General features: G+C 49.7%; 1 protein-coding gene across 1 annotated transcript in view; it reads right to left on the minus strand.

Moving 5' to 3' along the window:
- Ulk4 (unc-51 like kinase 4) overlaps window positions 1-23,467 on the minus strand; it is a 287,817-nt gene that overhangs the window by 50,607 nt on the left and 213,743 nt on the right. Inside the window, exon 35 of the mRNA XM_032911193.1 lies at window positions 21,058-21,243. Within this exon, the coding sequence (XP_032767084.1) occupies window positions 21,058-21,243 (186 nt within the window). The remainder of the gene's footprint in view (window positions 1-21,057; window positions 21,244-23,467) is intronic.

Here is a 23,467-nt window from a genome sequence, read left to right on the forward strand (position 1 = left end):
AGAAACTTCCAGTCAGAACAGAATCCCCCACAGCAGCCACTTCCCATTCTGGGAAGAGAAGGGCTGCCGATGCTTCCACCTGAGTGTCTGTCAGTCTGAGGCTTCTCCTGTCTGTGCAGCAGCCAAAGCTGAGAGGCCTCTAAGAGTGACAGCCCTGCTGGGGTTAGTGGATGCTGAGTGAGGAACACCCAGGCAGTGAAGGACAGAGTGTGCCAAGCCAACCAGAATCCTGTGAGGTAGAGGCTCCTCCCTACCAAGCTCCACAGTGATTATTGATGGGGACGACATGGGAACGAGTCTCGGCGGGCTGGCCTGCCCTCTCTTGAGTTTTACAGAACTTATTTGAAGGGGAAAAACATTCACTTCAATAACACTTTGTCTGTCTTTCTTGTTTGTTTTTAATTTGGAGGCAGGCCTTGCTGTGTAGCATAGACAGGGCTGGGCTGCATCACATTGCATGGTCAGGCTGACCTTGAACTCACAAGGACCCTCCCACCCCACCCTCCAAAGTGTTAGAACTACAGGCACGCTACGACGCTACGACGGACGGACGGACGCCGTGCCTGGCTCTGTACTTTTAGACGTTCAAACAAGATTACACTCAGTTGGGCTCAGGTGTGGTGAACTTGGATGCCTTCTCCTCCCTATTTTTAGGTCCAGTAGCACCATGGGGACCAGCCTGGGTGGGACAGCTCCAGTGGGAGAGCTCCTGAAAGCAACATTCCTGCTCCCAGGGGAGCCTGTGACTGGTCATCTGTGGTTGGGGCAGATGGAGCCCCTTGGGATGACCTGGGGCTACTGATGGTTGTGTAGCAGCCAACAGTCTCTTAATTAGGGTTGTCTTATCATCCAAACCCTGGTCTCAACACCCCCATGATCCACTGTTGTCCCGGAGACCCACAAGACTCAGGCCAGGCCCCAGGCCCCTCTTGGCTTGCACTTATGTGGAAGCCTTTTTCACACTGAAAGTTTAGTGATTCAGTACAAATCTCTCTGTACTGGTGATGAAGACCTTGTGGGCCAGGACACCGTCCTCCCCTTTGTCCTTAGCCTAACACCCTCAGGCACTTGGCTCTCACTTCCCTGCTTCCTGCCTCCTTTCCTAGGTTTGCCCTGTCTTCCCTCTTCCAGTGTCAGGTTGTTTTCTTGGTAATTGCCACCCGCTCCCTAAGTGCTGGGGGAGCATGAATGAGACATTCCAGGAATGAGTCTCTGTGGGGCAATGGGACAGCAGTGTTGTCAGACACTCCAGGGGACAAGCAGCCTGTTCTACAGCCTTTCTCAGGAAAAGCTCCACACAGAAACCTGGAGATAACAGATCTGCCACAGGCTGAGAAGACAGGAGGTAGGGCGGGGATAGAACACTGCTCAGTAGGGAACTAACAGCTAGCCAAAGAGCAGAACAGTAGAGGTCAGAACAGGGGTGGACGGAGCCTGGGAGGGGAGGGCTGAGAGCAAGTCTAGAGAGAGAAGCCCAGGCCAGGCCAGGCCAGGAAAGACTTCAAACTCCCACTGCCTTTTGAGGAAGCCGAGGGACCATCCTTCTCACAACATACCAGTCACATCTGAATACACGCAGGATACTAGGGTTAAATCTTACATTCATTTGCCGTCCATCTGTCTGTCTATCTGTCTTGTCATTCGTTCATCTGTCCATTTACCTTTGTCTTTTCATACTCTTCTACAGGTGACACTGATTTCCTCGTTGGTAATATTCACCGTGGACATTTTTGCTCTTCGTTCTCTGCAACAATTAGCCAAGCCAACCCTGATGCCCACCCCTCAGCAGGGCCCAGCTGGGCTGTCTGGAGGACAAGAGTCAGGGCAGCAGCTATGAGGAGGGGGCCAGAGACGGGGAGCATGGGAGGTCAGGGTGGGGAGTAGGGCTGAGCCGCCGTGGGGGCTGGCTTATGATCCGAGGACTTGAGGACTGTGTTAGCCTGCGTCATGAACTACTGTTTATGAAATGGACACAGGGAGAAAGGGGTGTGGCTGTCGTGCGCAGGAAGCAAATCTGAAATAAAATAACTGACAAAGGGTGGTGGTGAGGAGATGCTGGGTTCTTGGTTTTGAAGAGAAAATCAGTCTGTTGCATACAAACATGATGTTGTCAAAGATGATAAAGAAAAGGTTAATTTCATTTGAGAAATCTTTTTCCAAGTATTTTAGGGACGCTATACTTAGCACAAGAAGAGGGTGAAGTACTGTCTTGGACCTGAGGCCTCAGGCACAGGGACTCCGAAGTTTCAAACTTCTCTAATGATTTAAAAATAACACACAAGTTATTACCCAGGATTTATCTTCAAAGAATGCCAATTACAGAACGTGGTAACTGGAATCCCCCCTTTAGACAGAGGAAAGGATTTTTAAGGGAAAAAAAAAAGATTCACATGATTTATCCCTCTTTCTAAATAGAGCAGGCACTAAAGAAAAGCAACATCATCACAGCCCCAGCTGAGTTCAAAGGCTTCCTTCCTCAGCTTCAAAGTTTATCCCAATAATCAACTCAGTTCCGAGCTACGCCTGTGTGAGCTAGACGGCACACGCACATACCGGACATACTGCTTCAGCATGCAGAACGCCGCTCCATTTCTGAAAAAGCTATAAAATAAGGAATTCCTGTCTTGAATGTTCCCAGTTTAGAGCCCATGCAGAACCGTGCAGCCCACATCCAGGCGGACACGTGAAGACAGGCCCTTTGTTCCCAGCTTTCAACACTTGAGGTGAGCCAAGGCCCTTCTAGGGCAGGCTCTGGGTGACCTTGTCCACGTCAGTCCTTCCTCTCTGCTCCACCAACTGCCACACTCCAGTCTAGAACCCCTCACTCTGGCTCCGTGCTGTGGTTAGTGCTGGTCCCAGGGTCCAGTCCCTTTGACTTGGGACAACTTGAACTCATGTTCCTTCTGGCCTGTGTTTGGCAACATGGAATGTGTTGACCACCACCACCTGCCCTCCCTGGGCCCGTGTGGAGAGCAGCCAGTGCCAGTCCTTTTGTCTCCTGTAGCATGAAGGCAGCTTGAGGGTGCCTCTACCTCCTGTGGAACTGGACTCCAGGAAAGGCAAAGTCAGCCTTTCCCACCACGGGCTGCTTATCGGGTGTGCACAGAACTCTGACTTCCCCTTGTAGTTCAAGGCACACGGATACAGCACATGGTTTCTCTTTGGAGGAGTCTCTCTACAGAATCCAGGGTACCACAGTCCAGCCCTTAATGGAATAGCATCTTCTTCATGTACTCTTTGCCCACAGTGCCACTCCCGGGCCACACAATCTTTCCGAAGAGTTAGATGTAGATCAGGTTGTCCATCTTGCCATTATTGACACAGGCATAAATGTTCAGGCTATATCCTGGTGTGTGTGTCTGCCATGTGCCCACATGTATTCCATTAGTTAGCACCACACTATGATAAATGAGAGCTGTGCCAGCCGTTTCTCCACAAACACAACTCATGCCCGTATTTTTTGCAAACTAGCTATTCATTCCCAACACAGACTGATGCTAACGGAGCTGATGGCTTATCTGTCTTTCCTGTCAACAAGGACAGCACGGTCCGCACCTGTTGTTCCTGATTGTGGTTTGCCCGGTTTCTCAGTAAGCGGCCCTTTTAAGAATGAGGGGAGAACAAGGGTCTGGAAAGGGCACAGCCGGAGACACATGGCCTGTCCCTTTCCTTTGATTTGCCTCCTGGTAACCACCTGGTCTCTGAAACCACCGACTGCCCATCCTGCAAAATGATACTGTGAAGCCCAACCAACTCTGTTTTTAAAGAAACTTCATTTCGTGTGAGACCAAGAACTAAACTCCAATTCCAGAAAGAAAACCACAACGTCCACTTGAGCAAATCCCACCAGCGGGGTCAAGGTGCTATAGACAACCTAAGACACCCTTCGAGAGAACAGGTAACCTAGCTACCCTGTGCGTCAGGCGGCTCTGCCCCCATGTCAGGTTTCTGCAGATTACCCCAGAAATGCAGTTTTTAAAATATTAACTTGCTGACCTGTATGGAAATTCCCCAAGCTTGCTGTAACCACAATAAATACCCTGTACCCCTAGACTTGGGGTTCTCTCTCTGACCCACTGCAATGGGGACGGCGAGAGGCCTTGATTGAGAGGATTGGCTCTTCGGTGGTCTCTGGAGTCCCTGCGATTTGGTCATAATAGTATGACTATCACCATAGCTACTGAATCCCTCTGCTGCCTGCCAAGGACACACTTTCTGTTCCTCATCCCAGGGAACCAAGGACCAGCCCTGGCCATGGTACCTGCTGTTCAAATGAGAAAAGACTTAGGGAAATGAAAGAAAGCCTCGACCCCCATTCAAGTTTGGGTGCTCCCCCACCCCATTTCCATCCCTTCCCCCACCCTATTTCCTTGCCTTCCCCCACCCCACTTCCTTGCTTCTCCCCACTCCACTTCAATGCCCCTCCACTCATGTCCATGTCTCCCCAGCAATCTTGTGTTTCCACAGTTTAGTGCTGTAAGACTGGACCCAAGGAGAGAGACACATACACTCCTGAAAACCGAGTGACTTGCTTCCTTGTATCCCCTCTCTGGATACTTTCTTAATAGAGACTTTAAGGTAGAGTCTCTTCAGGGCAGTCTGCACAATCACCTTCCTTCTGTAGGAGAGCTGTCAAGATGGCTGTTTGGGAAGCATTTCAGAAGGTCTCAAACCCAAACGCATAATCAGTCTCGTGTTTCATGCAAACGAAAGGCAGCGTGTCCCAGGGCATCATGGGATCTAATCACCAAAGAACCAGGACTCAGAGAGCAGCTGCCACCCGAATCCACCACAGCCAGCCACAGGCCACAGGGCGGGGTCTCCCCGCTTGCTTGTCAGGCTGCTTATGAATGTATAATGATTTAGTATAAGAACATTACACTTTAATAGTTTCTGGGAACGGCAGGATAGACTGTATAAATGTTTAACTAGCGTTGTCCCGTAGTCCACACTTTGTTTATCTCGTTACTGGGTATGTGGAAATGAAACAGGAAGCCTAAGATGTCATGGAAATCAGAGCAGAAGACTTGGGAACAGAAGCCCTCTGCAAACCCTTCTTGAGCCCTACGGCGATCCAGCAGCTTCCTGCAGATAAACACCTGGGTCTCATTTAACTTCCCAGTTCTTTCCCCCTTACATGTAATTTAAATTGCTTATCATTTTGACCTTGGTAAGATGAAAAATGCATGCTTTAAAATTCAGTGTGTTTCCACATTTAAGGCCACCCCGGGGACAAGCCTGTCCCCTTGGGCTCCGTGCCTAACTGCTGGTGATGTTACATGCTTTCCTATAAGGAACGGGAATCATCTAAGACCCATCGAGCCTTATTAGGACGAGGTGAGGTGTGGCAATCGTTGGGATGTTTCAGACACACAAATGAGGCCTGAAGCCTCCTGTGAGGAATACATTTGATTTGCTATTGTCAATGGTGTCGCTTACCGCCTATCTCTTAATAACCTCCCCCAGCTCCTAATATTCAGTGAGCATGGTGGTTCTCTCTAGACGCATTTGCTCACAGAGGTCCTAAACTATAGCACCCAAAAATACAGGTTTACTTTTTTTTTAAATTAATGTTAGAATAAGTAGGCATAAACCCTATGCCATTTAAACTGTAGCAAAAGGCAGCCATTGTGGGGGCAGTGTGAATAGTGAGAGTCCTGTGTGGTGGGCAGTGTGAACAGTGAGAGTCCTGTGTGAATAGTGTGAGTCCTGTGTGGTGGGCAGTGTGAATAGTGAGAGTCCTGTATGGATAGTGAGTGTCCTGATGGGGGAGGCAGTATGCCTAATGAGAGCCATATGTGAGGGAGCAGTGTGACTAATGAGAATCCTGTGTGGATAGTGAGAGTCCTGTGGGAGGCAGTGTGAACAGTGAGAGTCCTGTGTGAATAGTGAGAGTCCTGTGTGGGGGCAGTGTGAATAGTAAGAGTCCTGTATGGATAGTGAGTGTCCTGATGGGGGAGGCAGTATGCCTAATGAGAGCCATATGTGAGGGAGCAGTGTGACTAATGAGAATCCTGTGTGGATAGTGAGAGTCCTGTGGGAGGCAGTATGAATAGTGAGAGTCCTGTGTGGATAGTGAGAGTCCTGTGTGGTGGGCAGTGTGAATAGTAAGAGTCCTGTATGGATAGTGAGTATCCTGATGGGGGAGGCAGTATGCCTAATGAGAGCCATATGTGAGGGAGCAGTGTGACTAATGAGAATCCTGTGTGGATAGTGAGAGTCCTGTGGGAGGCAGTATGAATAGTGAGAGTCCTGTGTGGATAGTGAGAGTCCTGTGTGGTGGGCAGTGTGAATAGTGAGAGTCCTGTATGGATAGTGAGTATCCTGATGGGGGAGGCAGTATGCCTAATGAGAGCCATATGTGAGGGAGCAGTGTGACTAATGAGAATCCTGTGTGGATAGTGAGAGTCCTGTGGGAGGCAGTGTGAACAGTGAGAGTCCTGTATGGATAGTGAGTATCCTGATGGGGGAGGCAGTATGCCTAATGAGAGTCATATGTGAGGGGACAGTGTGACTAATGAGAATTCTGTGTGGATAGTGAATATCCTGATAGGGGGAGGGTAGTGTGCCTAATAAGAGTCGTATGTGAGGGGGCAGTGTGAACAGTGAGAGTTCTGTGTGGATAGTGAGTGGCCTGTGGGGGCAGTGTGAATAGTGAGAGTCCTGTGTGGATAGTGGCCTGTGGGGGCAGTGTGAATAGTCCTGTGAGGATAGTCCTGTTGGGGGGGCATGTGACTAGTGAGAGTCCTGTGGGGAGTCCTGTTGGGGGAAGTGTGACCAGTGAGTGTCCTGTGTAGATATGGTGAGTCCTGTGGGGGGATGGATAGTGAGAGTCCTGTTGGGGGGTGGGGGCAGTGACTAGTGAGAGTCCTATGTGGATAGTGAGAGTCCTGTTGGGGGGACAGTCCTGTGATAGTGAGAGTCCTGTGTAGATAGTGAGAGTCATATGTGCATAGTGTCCTCTGGGGGACAGTGTGAATAGTCCTGTAGAGTCCTGTGTGGATGGTGAGAGTCCTGTGGGGCAGTGTCCTGACAGTGTGAATAGTGAGAGTCCTGTGTGGATAGTGAGTGTCCTGTGGGGGGGGCAGTGTGACTAGTGAGAGTCATATGTGGATAGTGAGAGTCCTGTTGGGGGGACAGTGTGACAAGTGAGAGTCCTGTGTAGATGGTGAGTGTCTGGGGGGCAGTGTGAATACTGAGAGTTCTATGTAGATTGTGAGGGTCCTGTGGGGGGCGGTGTGACGAGTGAGAGTCCTATTCGGATAGTGAGAGTCCTATTCGGATAGTGAGAGTCCTATGTGTGACAACAGTGTGAATAGTAAGAGTCCTGAGGGACAGTGTGACTTACAAGAGTCATATGTGAGGGGTCAGTGTGACTAGTGAGAATCCTGTGGGTGCATAGTGTGAATAGTGAATGTCCTGTGGGGGCAGTGTGAATAGTGAGAGTCCTGAGTAGCAGTGTGACTAGTAAGAGTTCGGGGGTGGGGAGACAGCGTGAATTGTGAGAGTCTGTTTTACTTCCAGCTGTTTGTGAGGGTACTTTTCACGTCTTAGACATTTCTGTACCACCCAACTTGCGCACCTCAAAGGTCACATGCTGACTACTCTGTCAGCCATCTGAAATTAACTTTGCTAAGATAACAAATCCTCTTCAGGTCTAAGCTGACAGGACTGGGAGAGGACGGAGGGAGGGTACATCAGAACCAGGAGTCCTGGGAGCCTGGAGGTGAAAGAAAGGCAGCAGATGAAACACCCTCCCCAAACACAGTGAGGTTGGACTCTGCAAGGTGGAGCGACCTGGGCCCAGGAGCTGTGGAGGGCAGGGCACAGGGGGCAACAGCAGTTGGGGGTGCGACAGTGAGCAGTAAGGATCCTGGGTACACATGGACAAGACTATTTAAGCCCCTTCCATGTCTCAGACGTAGTGTCCCCAGGCCCACGTAACCATGTTACATCTGTACTGGCTAGTTTTGTGTCAACTTGACATATGGGAAGAGGAAATCTCAGTTATGAAAATGCCCCCACCAGATAGGCCTGTAGTGCTTTTTCTCCATTGGTGATTGACATGGGAGGACCCAGGTGGCTGTGAGCAGTGCCACCCCTCAGCACAGGCAGAGGCAGAGGCAGCCAGTCCCATGGTGTCCAGCAGGATGAATGCTTGCGCTCTCTATTTCACTTAGTTGGGCCCCTGGCCCATGGGACGGGAACGTGCATCCATGCCCATCTAGATCCTGTAAAATTGGTAAGAGTGCGTAGTCCTCGCCTGCTGTCCACAGCCTCATGCAAGGGGAAGTCTGTTAGAGCCCTGGACTGCTTCACAGGGGAGAGCCTGGAGTGCAGACGGGCTTAACAACCCAGCTGCACACGGGAGCCGGTGCACACTCTGCTGTGTGGCTGTGCAGCCTCTCATTCCCAAATGCCATGGCACCCGGTCACAACCTCTAGCCACAGGCCACTTGGGAAGGGCACACTGAGCTTTGACAGTGTTTCCAGACTGACAGTGCCCAGGGGAAGACCCAGCCTGAAGGTGGGTGGCCGTCCTGTGGGCTGGTGGGCTTTGAAGACAGTTCTGTGCTTGGGTCCATCGGGCAGGGGCAGGTCTAGCTCTACAAAGACAGTTTGTTGTTTTATACAATCAATATGCTCTGTACAGGGCTGTGCTAGAGGGAACAATAAGGAGACACTGGGACAGGTTCTTATCCTCACAATGGTGACAATCCTGAGGGTGGGAGGCACATACAGAAAATGAGAACGGAATGGAGGTGGGAGCCATAGAGGCAAGCAAGGGGCCCCTCTGTCCTGCCACCTGCTCTGCACCAGGGGACACAGCTGTGACCCCCAACCAAACACCTGAGGAAATTAAAGAGAGGCAACATGTGGGGCTGGGCACAGAATCTTCCAGAGAGAGGACGCCACACATGCAAATGTCCCAGGCACACCTCGTATACCCAGGGATGACAGAACCCTCGCAGAGGTGAGTCGCATAGATGGCAGCAAATTGTGGGGCCTTGTGGGACAAGGTGTCTTAGATTCTCTCTCCCTAGACCAGAGTCAATGGAAGATCTGAGCAGTATAATCTTACATAGGACTTAAAGGGTCCCGAGACAGCAGGGCAGGGGAGCAGGAGCAACAGAAGAGGACAGGGTCCCCGTAGGAAGTGACAGGTAGAAGCTAACAGAAGAGACTGGATAATGATCAGGTTCTCAGTACGTTGGAGGAAGGGCCATCGTGCTTTGCAGGTGAGCAGGCGGCTGAGGGAAGAGGGAAAGAGCTCCTCACCTGTTCTCACCTCCAGATCTGTACTCGGGAGTCCCCTCCTGGAGCAGGAAGCCTAACTGCTCTAAGAACCCTGAGGTCATCATGAGATGGACAGGGATGGGGAAGCATCACGCTGGAAAAGGCTGTGGGATGTGTGGTGACCAGTCAGCAGGGAGATCTGGAGCATCCATTGTCAACTCCACAGTCTGCAGGATGACAGCCAGAATGGCCCAAGGGGACAAAAATGAGTCCCAAGTTTGAAAGTGAATCAGAAGCAGGTGGCTGCTGTGCCTCCCAGAGGCAGACAAGGCCAGAGGGGTGGGGGAGGAGCAAGACGGCAAAGTTCACTGAGAGAAATTGGCTGAGTCCACAGGGGACACAGAGTGGGCTCGGCCACTGTGAGACTGACAGATAGGCACTGGCTGAGGGAAGACCTCAGGAGGCTTGGGCACATTCTTAAAGGTTAGAAAGCTGTAAAGGTACATTTGACGAAGAGCTGACATTACTCTGCTGCTGGAGAGCGTTCTTTTGAGTGGGATTAGGCCTGACACGGGGAAGCAGGCAGGCAATGGGGTCCAAAGCTATACTGCTCAAAGTATGATGTCGCTGGTGTCCTAAGTTCTAAGTGCTTTTCTAAGTCACAGCACCACCGAGTTTCATAGCCTCACACAGTTAATGAGGACATATATTTAAATACATCTTATTAGGCAGCAGGTGATGTGTATTTATTATTTTGTTCTAGCTAGAACTTTTCTTTTTCTTTTTTTTTTTTTTAAGACATGGTCTCATGTAGCCCAGGCTGGCCTTGAGGAACAACTCTGGGTGGATCCTCCTGGCTCCCCCTCCCAAGAGCTGGGGTTACAGGCGTGTATCGGTGCAGCAGCTCACTGCACACTATTTTACTGGGCAGAGGGCTCATCAATGTTAATTATCTCTCTCTCTCTTGACTGTGAAATATTCATAGATGGTCAAGTGTCTTCCCCATTGTGACTTAATGGATTTACATTAGATGCAGGTTCCCGCCATGAAATATTTATGAGGACCAACTCTGTTTTGATGTTTTCTGGAAAGTGGTTATTTTTGTATTTACATCAATATAAGTAAGGGCTTGTAGAGCACAGTAATTGAACGAGCCTGTGCTTGCTCCGGGGTCCTGCTTGTCATAGCGTCCCTGACTTGCTGCCACCTTAGAGAGCTCAAACAGCCAGGCCAAGGTGAGCCTTGCCCAGAGGACTTTTGCAGACCACTCTGCAGTGCTGCTCCTGTGAGGGTTGCGGGTCTTCTGCCTCGATTAATAGATTAATAGATGAGCCCACTCTCCTGGCCTGTCAGGTGATAGGACATCAGCTGTGAAAGCCACAGGCCTGGAGAAGGGCAGCCTGGAGAGCAGTGCTGACCACAGCACATGAAGCTGACAGCTGTGTGCAGTGCAAAGTTATTGGAGGCTTTCCTCTCTGTCTCTCTGTCTCTCTGTCTCTCTGTCTCTCTGACTCTCTGACTCTCTCTGACTCTCTGTCTCTCTCTCTCTGACTCTCTGTCTCTCTCTCTCTGACTCTCCCTGTCTCTCCCTGTCTCTCTCTCTCTCTCTCATCATCTCTGCCTCCCTCCCTCTGAGGAAACCTCACTTGAACAGAAGAGGCAGAATCCATGCTGTGACAGACTCTGGGTAACAGCCCTGCCTTGATGAAACAGACAATGCTCAAGAACTCTCCTGGAACACCAGAAGGTTCTGCCAGCGCCTCACTATTTGGGGGTAAAAGTTACATCACACACTGTGAGTGATGGTTACATGTTCTAAGCTCAGAACACACATATACATGTACTCACAAACGTGCATATACAAACACACACATACACATATACTCACACACACACACACACAGTCATACTCACATACATACACTCCCACACTCTGGGTTCAAACTCTGACTTTACAACATGCCTTTCTGGCCTCCTGCACACACACCTCCCTGAAACTACAAAACGGAGCTGACTGCGTCTTTCCACTTGGGGTTTCTCTGGTGCTAGCACCCCATCAACTTGGCTCCACAGCCAGCGTGGGTGCAGCTCTACACACTCTGACTAGTACAGCATCATCAAGGCTGCAGTGGAAGGGACCCCCTTCCCAGCCTGCAGTGGTGCTGACAATCCAGCCCAGCAGAGCCTCCAGTGTGACTCCCTGCAGGGAGGCCCTGGCGAGGCCTGGCCCTTCTCCAGCCTTTGTAGTGGTAATGGTCACAGTCAGCCTGTGCGCCACTGAGCAGTGGACTCCCATCCTTGGGACGCCCCAGGGCCACGGATGATACACTGCCAGAGGCTCCAGCTCTCTGTGGCCATGCAATTAAACCTAACAAGGCACAGGGTACTTTCTGGGGGTGCACAGAGGTGCCCCCGTAACTGGTAACAGGCTTCTGGTCCCCCAGGTGCTGGGGATTTTCTACTGGCAGCAGGGAAGGGCTGAGGAAGGGTCAGGACCTTGAGGGAGGCCAGATGGGGTCATGAGCTTATGCATAAGTCATGAGCTGGTCGATGGCACTGAGCTCTCCTGAACAAGGCACAGTGAGACCGATCCCACCCCTGGTATGGAGAAGGTGACACCTCCAGGCTGTGAAGCACCTGCGGGCCCATCCTTCTCATCTCTCTACAGTGGCAGCAATCACATGCACAGGGCACAGCGATGATGTGCATCTCATCATGTTTAGCTCCCGAATCACTGAACCCTGGGTGGAGGGGGTGTGTGTAGACAGACTCGGCACCCTACCGAGAGCACAGATGGATGGAAGCACGGGAACTGCGTGGGTCACGTGACTGCCACTTCACAGGTCACGTGTACACAGAGTCTGTGTCCTTGTGAATGACTGTTCTACTTCAAGTTCTTCCTGTCCTGTGGCACTGAGGGGTCTGCACGGCAAAGCACTGTCTTGAGATGGTCACTGGTACCCCCCAAGGTGTACAGTGGGTAAGGGACAGGGTGCAATCTGGGTTCTCTTCTCTACATCTGGAAGGGCTTGCTTGGGTTCAGTGGAGACACTCCTCCTAGCCTCATCTTCCCCCTTCATATTCACCCCTGAGCTGACTAATAGCAATGACAGCTTGCTCAGTGCATGCATCAGCAGGCACCCAGCATCCTCAGAACAGCAGAGGCAATCTGTGCTCGAGTCCAGCGTGCCTCCCTGGTTTATTAATTTACTCCTTTCCTGAGACTCCTCTAGCACTGCTCCAAGGTTTCCTATGTGTAGGTTCTCTGCTGGATCAGCTCAGCTGTAGGGACAGAAGACCCCAACAGAAACGTCCATTTGAAACTCCCTGATCATTTCTAATAGGGGCTGCTGGTGGTGTTTAAACAGAGATGTGAGCAGGCCTTCTAGAAACAAGTCGGCAGATGTCAACGTGCGTCCTGCCTTCTTCCTCCCTGCAAGCCGTGGGTGCTGTGTGGGAAGGAAGAGATAGCCTGGACTCCTCCCTTGGGCTTCTTTCCCCCATCTGTATTAGCACCTTCTCTGCAATCCTAAAGGGGCAGGCACAGGGGGCACCAGGGCCTCGTTAAAATGCAGGGATGAGGCCTGAGGCCCAGCATTTCAAATAGGCCACTCTGGTCCCTGCAGAGTCATAGGCCAGGGGTTCAATTCTGAGGAAGAAAGGAGTGGGGTCTGTCAGTCAGCCACACTGTGAAGGATGCCAGAGGCAGGGCCACCAAGCACCAAGTATCCCCTGCACTCTGGCACCCGAATCCCTATGCCCCTTGTGCTGAGTTATCAACAGGTAGAAAATCTACGTTTCCTATGAGAGCCCGTGAGGGACATTTCTCCAAGTCATGGCTCATGACGCCACCTCATTTGAGAGGAAGGAGAAACTAAGATTTGACAAGATGTGGCAGCCTCTGGAGTCTACAATTTTGATCAAAACTCAATGAAGCAAATTCAAAATCTCCTTCCTGTATCTGAGACGCATCTCACATCCTAATGTGTTCTATGGTGAGGCGGCAGAAAAGTCTGGGATCTGGAAAATAAGACGGCTGAAGCCTCTTTTGCAACTATAAAATTTGTCTATCAGAGCAGGGGCTGAGGATCCGGCTCAGGGGTAAATGGTTGGCTGTACACAGCATTCCCCAGTACAGAAGCTTGGAATGGCAGTGTGCACCCCTAATCTCGGTGCTGGTGCTGGGATAGAGGATAGGGGTGACCGGGAACAGTGAGAGACTGTCTCAAGAGAGCAACAGAGTAAAACACCCAGCATCAGTTCCCATCCCCTACATGGGCTCGTAGGCCTCCTCCCCGGTGTATACACAAAGGAACTTAATTTTTACCTACGCCAATGGAGAGACAAATGGATCACATGGCCATGTCAAATAAACTAAAAATGTCAGTTAAATTTTTTTTTTTCGGAGCTGAGGACCGAACCCAGGGCCTTGCGCTTGCTAGGCAAGTGCTCTACCACTGAGCTAAATCCCCAACTCCAAATGTTAGTTAAATTAAGGTTGAACTTCCCAGTTAAAGACATAACCCACCCCCCAATAATCCTCCTGCAGGGTGGGTCTCTCGGGTGCCACCTGTAAGGTGTCATGTCATCAGGGTGCACTGTCCACTGCACACACTGCACATGCTTCGCCTCCACACAGAGGAAAGCCAGACCCTACACAGCTGCACAGCCACAGAGGACAGGAACAACCAGCAGACTCCACACATCTCAGAGTGACCAGCATCAGGGACAGGGAGGAGTCCCGGCCACACAGCGGCACCAGTTTCCACACCAGAACACATCACTCTTAAACTCCCACAGAGTGGGAGTTCTTTTGAAAACTATTATCACTATGCACATGTATAATGTTTGTTTCTGAGCACATGTGCCAGAGTACGAGCGCTCTCCGATTTTTCATGGGTCCAAGGACCAAACTCAGACTGCCAGGCGTGCATGGACGTGCATGGATGTGCATGGACGTGCCTGAACGTGCGTAGACGTGCGTGGACGTGCGTGGACGTGCATGTCGGGCACTCTAGCTGCTGAGTGTCCCCGTGGTCTGGGGCCGAGACCTCGCAGAAGCTTCACAGGGCACATGTTTGCTGCCTGTGGTCGACAGGCTCCTCAACACTGAATACACGCTCTCAAACCAATGCTCTCTATCCACTAGAGACTTCTCAACCTGCTGCTTTCCTGCTATCAGTGACAGTTTGCACTCTGACTAATTTTTATAGCTATTTTAATCAATTTGTGATGATTGCTTATGTGGTTTTGGATATGCACATGTAGCTCTGTGTGTGTGTGTGTGTGTGTGTGTGTGTGTGTGTGTGTGTGTTGGGGGCCTCGGGCCTGCAGAACACACCTCTGAGCTCCCAGGACACCCCTTTAACCCCCTCCCCTCCCTTCCCCTCATTTCCTTCCCAAGTTAGCTGAGCTCTTCTCTCTTTTTCTTTTTGGTGTTTCATTTTGTTAAACAAACAAACAAACCAAAAACCCCACATGTCATTAAACTTAACATCTTAAAGTGTACACCTTAATGCTGCTCAGGAAACCCAGGGTCTCACCACTGTCCCACAGTCAATTCCAGAATACCCATTGGACTTTTCTATAAATCCAGCTTTTCAGTAATTCAGATTAACATTACTCTAAAGTGTATGACATTGGTACATTCTTCAAGCCTGCCTAAGATCTTCAAAAGTCTTGGTGGAATGAACTAAGGGGCTGCCAGTGTGTTAACGGACAGTCGACAGTAAATGTGACCGTCTTGCCAATGCACTGAGCTGCATTTGTGAGCAGTTTCCCTGGTGTCACAACGGGAGTCTTGCTCTTAAGAACACCTGAGACTATGCCTCATCTGGTTACACATGGCCGTCAGGAGACAATACTGGATTAAAAACTGCCCAGCCTGTAAAGAGAATTAAAAAATCCATTTTGCTGCCTGCTCTGGAGTGGAGCCCTTAGAAAGGGATTGTCTCCATTACATTTTCATCAGAGACCAGCAAGAAGTACAGCCTGTTGTCACAGTGCCTGGGAGGTAATGACTTCCAGGTTGCTAGGCAACGCCACAATGTTAAAGGCCCAAGTATCTGTGATCTCTAGAGACACTCAAATTTCATTAAAACCTGTCCATACCCATCGCACAAAAGGCCTGTTAGGAGTTCATAACCAGGCTTGGGTTCTGGATATAACAATGATTTTTTAAGTGGCATCAAAACTTCTGTGGTACTTAAAAATCAAATAATCTAGAGCTGCGATTAATACAATCTATGTTTCTGGCTCCTGTTCCTGGAGAGACAGCAAGTGCTCCTGGTTTATCGTAAATAAAAGTAGTTAGTGTCCTGAAAAAAGCCTGTTGTGTGGCACTTTGAGAGCCTCTTTGAAGCAGGGATAAATATACTCCACGAATGAAGCAAAGTGAGAGGCTCGGGGAACAGGGAGCGAGGGCCCAGTGTGACTGCATCAGGAAGGAGCTGAGAGCAGCAGGTGGTCAGCTGGGATAGAAGCCACGATGCCAGGGGGCACAATCTTGGAACACTCTGGAAATGGGCGCTTTAGGAAGACATTTGAGGGAGCCAATTCCCCCTGCTTCAATGGGATCCTAACAATGACTTCAAGAGTGTTACCCCAAGCATGCTGGGCCCCAATGTCTGACTTGATCTATGTTTAGTCCAAACCCTTCACCTATGGGTCGTAACAGCACATGGAGCTGTGGATCTGGAAGTCAGAGGTCAGAGGTCAGAGGAAAGCTGGTGAGCCACAGGCTTCTGGAGGCTTGATGCCAGATTGACTCAAATCCCGCACTGTGACAGAGTAAACCTGGGGAAGAGCACCCCAGCTGGTTGTCCTGTGACAGATGGTCAGCTGTGAAAACATACATGTGGGTAACATGATATGGAATACACAGACGTGTGTGCATGCATGGGAATGTATATGTAGTACACAGACATGTGTGCATGTAGTAAGTTAGCAAAAACAGAGCCCAAGAATTTAAAGGAGAGTGGGAGGGGTATGTGTGAGGATTGGGAGGGGGAGGGGGAGAAGTGTTAGAATCAAATCATTACAATTTCAAAAAACAAAACAAAACAGAAAACCACACAGTGACTCAGGAATGGGGGTGTTTGCAGAATTGTCTGTGGCTACGTTACTTATGTTGCTGAAGCCTGACTGTGAATGCACAAGTCCCATGCAGAGTGTGTGTGTGTGTGTGTGTGTGTGTGTGTGTGTGTGTGCAGTGTGCCATGTGCAGTGTGTGTGTTGTGTGCAGTGTGTGCACAGTGTGTCATGTGCAATGTGTGTTCAGTGTGTGTGTGCAGTGTGCCATGTGCAGTGTGTGTTGTGCGCAGTGTATGTGCACAGTGTGTCATGTGCAGTGTGCATGCCGTCGCATCATACAGCTCTGTGTGCTGCACAGCAAACACAGACACAGCAAACACAGACTCAGCTTGTCAGGATCAAATCAGTCAGTCCATCTCTGGATTGTATTACATTATAATATTTGTCTTTTAAAATTGCTGTTTGAGCTTCAAACACAATTCTTTAATGAATTCTAGCTTAATATTAGGATAGAATTTCTGAAATGACACTAAACACATATCTGCCGTGTGATATGAACACATATCTGCCGTGTGATATGAACACATATCTGCCGTGTTATATATATCCAAAGAGGGTGCTCAGACCCACAGTGACAAAACCAAGGTGTGGGCAGAGTCTAGTGAATGTGGTCCTGTGGTTATATCCAGCTGAGATTTAACTCCCCAGACAATGTCCATGCATCTCATTGGCATGCAAATACACTGCTATCTTTAATAAGTGGTTAAGGCTATATGTATGCCAAAGAGTTATCTTAAAATAAAATTCCTTATGCTCTATTTTCAGGCAGTGTCTTCTGTTCCTATTTATACACAGGGCTGCAGAGACATTTCTCACATGTAAAGAAGTTGTCACATGCAGGAAAAGTTTACAAATACTCCCACATGCAGACATACACACATGATCTCCAGGACATGTTCTTCTGTGATAATTAAGAAGTCTAGGTGAGCTATTTCCTTTCTTTTGATTGCTGGAAGGATACATGGAATTCATTCGGGGGAGTTCCCAAGATAACCTGCAGACTATGGCGATCTCGGGCAGGCAGGAAGATCACCCAGCGCAGCTGTAACCAGGCAGGCATGGCCCTGGGAGGGGGCTCCCAGGAGACTGCAGAGTCTTCTACCAGAACCACAGATGCTTCATGCCTCCTACACTCACATTTATTATGATTAACTGGGGTAAGTGTGCTGCTCTTAACAGTTTCCCTGGACTCACACCCACCCCTGGTGCTGCACACTATTAATCCCAGCACTTGGGAGGAAGAGATGGTGGATCTCTGTAAGTTCAAGGCCAGCCTGTTCTACATATCAAGTTCTAAGACAGTTAGGACTAGAGAGACCCTGTCTCAGAAGAAAGGAAGAAAGGAAGAAAGAAAAAAGAAAGAAGAGGGAAGGGAGGGAAGGAAGGAGGAGGGAGGGGAGAGAGAGGGGGAGGAGGAGAGAGAGAGAGAGAGAGAGAGAGAGAGAGAGAGAGAGAGAAAAGAAAAAGAGAAAAAATAAAAACATAAAGTTATAACCTTGAGAAACTTAAGTCAGGAGAGAAGAACCTCCTAAGGGGTGTGTGTGTGTGTGTGTGTGTGTGTGTGTGTGTGTGTGTGTGTGTGTGTGTGTGTTTATTTATATAGATTTATTTAGATATTTATAGATTTATTTATTATGTATACAGCATTCTGTCTGAATGTATACCTGCAGGCCAGAAGAGGGCACCAGATCTCATTACAGATGGTTGTGAGCCACCGTTTGGTTGCTGGGGATTGAACTCAGGACCTCTGGGAGAGCAGTCAGTGCTCTTAACCTCTGAGCCAACTCTCCAGCCCTCTGATGTATATTTTAATACCAAGAATATTTCTTTGCTTTTGTGGTCAAAATTAGATCCAGCCTGAGTCTGAGTTCTGCAACTCAATGTGGTCATGAAATAGAAAATTAAGAACAAGCAAGCAAACCCCGGATCCACAGTCACAGAACACCCACTGTGCTGTCTGCTTGATAGCGCTGGCCAGAGATGCTGTCATCTGCAGTGTCTAAGCCACATCCACAGCCATCGTGGGATGCATGGGGCATGGACATGCCCACAAGGGCTCAGCAACAAGGAAATGCCATGTGACACTTATGTTCACAGAACAGCACTTGGTGACCAATATCAGAACTTAGACAGGAATCGACAGGTGGGCACTTGCCACATCCCACTTGGCCCAGGGACTTGACCGGACTTAGGCAAGGAGGGAATGAGGGAAGGCCAGACACACAGATTTTTAAAAAGCTTTGATTAGGTGGGCAGCGCTCAGTCTGATGAAAAGCACCAGCTACACAGCAAGGTTCATATGCAGAGTACCAGGAGAAGTGTCGGCAGCCTCCGAGGCCAGGCTGCCCCATTCCCAGCAGGCACAGGTCACAGAGCAGAGACTTTCCAAGGATGGATGCTTGTGAGACATCTCAGTCAATCACATCTCCCTAGAGTCAGCCACGACATGGCTACCAGAATTACCCACTGCCCGCCCAACACCTTCACTGCCCTACATATGGGCCTGAAGGTGACAGCTGTCACCTTCTCTTGGATGCCACCTGGTCTCCCAGAGTTGTTGGCAACTTCTTTTCAGCTAATCTTAGGCCCCAGACAGTTCTCATACGCAGTCACCATTTTGAGTGTTGGAGGAAGCTAGCTTTAATGAACAGACATGTAGGCTAGTCTGCAGTCCTTCTAGAAACACTGAATGATGCACAGGCTTGGGAGCAACAATGCCCACCACGTTTTTAAAGCAAAAACACAAAGTATGATTACAAACCTCCAACTTTCTGGTAAATGAAAACAGGAAAGTAGACCAGCAGGTTCCACAGAGTTCTCTGAACTCGCTAAATAGAGACAGACAAGGAAGAGGACCTGGGGACACGCTCAAGTCCATCAGCAGAATTTGAACAGTCTGATCCTTTGTTAGTGAAGATTATGGCTTCAGAAGGAGTGAGACCCTAAACAGGAATGCCAGGGTATTTCTTCTGATGACCCATATCCCCCAACCTCCTAGATGATGGATGGCTAGCCAGTGTATTCCAGTCAGGACATGCTATAGTCGCCTCAGGCTGACCAGAGATCAGTGAGGCAGGAAGAGGAGGAGCCCGGAGGCCTGAAGTGACTAAAGGACTGCTCCTGACAAAGCTTTTGCATTTTCTGAGCATCCCTGATTTAGCCCAGAGAAGCTCTCTAAGTGCCCATTGCAGGGCAGCTCTAGGGAGAAGTTTCACCTAACAGTAAAGACGGCAGGATTCACCAGAGAGGCTGTTACCCGCCCCCCGCCGGGGTGGGGGGGAAGTGGGGGCAAGAGTCCTCAGACCCAACATTCACTTCCAAGCTTCAAACAGTGTGGAGACCTCGGTTTGGTGGCTTTACTCTCCCCAGCTGTATCCCAGCTGGCCTGCAGTCACTGCTGGCTTCACCTGGGACACCTTCTTTCTTCTTCCCATGTGTGGATGACAGCTCATCCTCCCATTCACGACTTAAACGTCACATGCTGTGCTTGTCACCTTGCCCTGTGTCCTGTAAGCTTGGCTGTGTCCCCAGCAGCAGTGCCAACTACATTCTGACATGTGACTAAGTGCAAGGCAGATATCTTATGTGTGTCCGCATCTCCCCAGGCACCGGTGGATCTGGAGGGCAGGAGGGCAGAGAACCCTGGCCTTCCCGGTTTAGCCCCCCACACCCTGCTTTACATGCAGCAGGATGTCTCTCCTGGGTAGTTCTAGGTCAGTGGTTCTCAACCCGTAGGCCAAGACCCCCACAGGGGTTGCATATCAGATGTTTACATTATGATTCTTTTTTTTTCTTTTTTTCGGAGTACATTATGGTTCTTAACAAAATCATGGCTGTAAAGTAGCAACCAAAATAATTTTATGGCTGGGGTCACTACAAAACAAGGAACTGTACTTAAGGGTCATAGCATCAGTAGAGTGGAGAGCCACTGCTTTAAATAAACATAAGCTGAATACTTTAAAAAACAAGGAAAAAGAAATAAAAACAAATTAGACAGAAGGGGACGTTTCCCCTTAGAATGCAATGCTGGACAGAAGAACTGACAGTTTTCGACTGCTGCAAAATTAAAATATAAAACAGCACCATGCTTAAGTCAAACAATCAAAACGAGTATTCCAGCAATGGGTCGGTATGTCCCCTGAGCCCCGGGTTTGGTGGACTGGGGGGGACCATCACTGCTTCTGGGGACTTAAGGTGAGAAGGCAATACCATGCCGACCCACACTGCGCACCACACAGCGTGACAGTACCCAGCCTGTGCTCTTTAAAAACATGGAGAAAGAAACAGTGCGAGTCCATTCCAGATTGAAGTGGAATACACTGGGAGACATCTTAGACCAGAAAGAAAGCCATTTAAGTCACGGACCAGGGGCAGTTGGCAGAAGCAGAATAGGCATGGCAGGGGTATCGAAGACTAAAACCAGTGTTAAATTACTAACCAGGACACTACAGCCAGAGAACCAAACTCTCTCTTCTGTCCCTCCCTCTCCCTTACTTGCTTTTTAAAAGAATGCTGTCTCTTGAGTTTCTCAGCTGGTTCAGAGAGACAACATAACACATCAAGTATAACCAATGGCAACACACAGATTAACACCAATGTCGGCCACCTATGACTGCACGCAGACAAATGGGGCCCACACCACACACCAAACATTTCTGGAAATCAGAAATAAGGTCCCTGCCCAGTGTGGGTGCTGGGGGCAGGGGGCTGTGGCCCTGGCTGACTCACCATCCTCTTGAGGATCCTCAGCAGAAGCTTCTGGTCCTTCGGGTCCTCCTTGGCCATCAGGAGGTCAGCAAAGGTCACCAGGTTCTCTGGGGACAAGCTCTCGGGGTTCTCTCCTCCATACAGCTGCACCAGGATGGACAGGCACTTGGATGAAACCTCAGAGATCTCGGGGTCCTCGCTGGGAAGCTGGAAGTGGGCAGAGAGGGCTGTGTAAGTTCTACTGCTGTGACGTGTTGCTGGAGTCCAGCTCAGACCGGCTTCACAGTGAAACACTGGAGGGAGAAGGTGATAGACACTGGCTGCATCACCCATACACTATGGTGCCTTACTGAAGGCTATCCACCCCAAATCCAGGCACCTGTGTTTCCTACAACCTCCAAAGAGAGTGGCCCTCAGCCAGCAGCAATTGGGAAAGACATCATGTGTGCCAACACACACGTGCTGACCAACACACGCGTGCTGATGTATGCAGTGGGCTGCACCAATTGTGCATCAGCAGCTTTTGCTTTCTGAGCCTCCCTCCTCGCCCTCTTTGCTTTCTGTCGTGAGACAGGGTCTCGCTGTGTAGCTCAGGCTGGCCTGGGCCTCCTTCCTGCTGGGTCACAGATGTGACCCTGTACACCTCTTTAGGCACATGCTTACTAGGAACTTGCTTAGGGAACCTCTGCTACATAAAAGCCGCTAAGGCTGACCACTCCTAAGGCATCTTTATGCTTTACGAACAGACGACCTTGCTTATGTCCTTCTTCGCAAGATCACTGTGGTTTAGGAGAGGAGCTACTGGCTTTTGTGCAGTGGCTCCTGCCTCTTGGCTGATCCTCACTTTCTACAGCTGAGGAATATTCCACGGAGTAGGCACACCAGTGTTTATGCACCCGCTAAAGAAAACGTGCCCCGTTTCCTATGTGAAGCTATAAAGCTCCTGCAAACATCTATAAAGGTCCTAAAAATAAACACCACTGTTTACTCTCTGGGGAGCCCAGGGCAGCTGCCAGGCTGAGCAAGGGGGACTAGGGTTTATCTTTACGGAAACCACACCAGTGTCTCCCAACAGTAGCGATGTGTTTTCCCTCCCCACAGTCCCAGCTCTGACGTATGTGGTGTGGTGTGGTCTAGCCTCGTCTCACTCACTCCAGAGTTCCTTAATCATCCCCAGTGCAGCCCCTGGTGTCTGGCTCTATATTTTCCAAGTACGGCCTCTGTGTAGGAGCACGCCCTTTTTGTCAACTTCACAAACTCTTTAGCATAAAAAAATTCTGACGAAATCCAATTAATGATTTTCTTCTTTTTTTCAAAAAAGATTTATTTTATGTATATATATTTATTCTGGTGTCTGTCTTCAGACACAGCAGAAGAGGGGATCGGATCCCACTACAGATGGTTGTGAGCCACCATGTGGTTGCTGGGAATTGAACTCAGGACCTCTGGAAGAGGAGTCAGTGCTCTTAACCGCTGAGCCATCTCTCCAGCCCCCAATTAATGGTTTTCTATTCCTAGAAATGGTGCTGTGGTGTCAAATCTAAAACTTCTTGGCTACATCTTCAGTCCTGAAGGTTTTATCCTATATTTTCTCTAAATGTATTATAGTTTTCTATTTTATACTCCAATTTCACTTAATTTGGAGTTGACTTGCGTGTAAACTGTGAGGCCTGGGAAGAGGATTTTGTCTGAGCTTCCTGTTGCTCCAGCACTGTTCCTGAAAAATGAATTAGTCAGCAATCATCAGGAAGGGTGAACTGGGAGAGTCCAGGCAGGCTCCCTGCCCACCAACCTCCCCTACTCTCTTAGCTTCCCTACCCTATCTCCAGTTCAGTGCCCCGTTAGTTGCCATTTCCCAGTGTCCAACTGGGATGGAGATGTCCTGTTCTACCAAAGACAACACAGACTGCATAGAGTCCTGGCCACACTGACTGGGAGACCAGAGAGGAAACAGAAACCAAGGAACAAAACACCCAACCATAAGAAACTCAGAAATTAGCACCTAGACCTATAATCGCTGCAGACCAGTGCCCAGGACCCAGTGTGAGAACACACAACGGCCAAGCAGTGTCCCAGAGCCCAGCCCTCCCACCACAGCCAAGCAGTGTCACCACCAGAGCCCAGCCCTCCCACCACAGCCAAGCAGTGTCACCCAGAGCCCAGCCCTCCCACCACAGCCAAGCAGCGCCACCACCAGAGCCCAGCCCTCCCACCACAGCCAAGCAGCGCCACCACCAGAGCCCAGCCCTCCCACCACAGCCAAGCAGTGTCACCCAGAGCCCAGCCCTCCTACCACAGCCAGCCCTGGACATTCCAGCACAGCTGAAGAACCATGAAAGACCTTAACACCAACTTTATGAAGACGATAGAGGTGCTTAAAGAGAAAATGACCAACTCCCTTTGTAGGTTGATGTCTTTATGCAGGAAGGCA

The sequence above is a fragment of the Rattus rattus genome, chromosome 8 (genome assembly GCF_011064425.1).
Source record: "Rattus rattus isolate New Zealand chromosome 8, Rrattus_CSIRO_v1, whole genome shotgun sequence".
Lineage (NCBI taxonomy): Eukaryota > Metazoa > Chordata > Mammalia > Rodentia > Muridae > Rattus > Rattus rattus.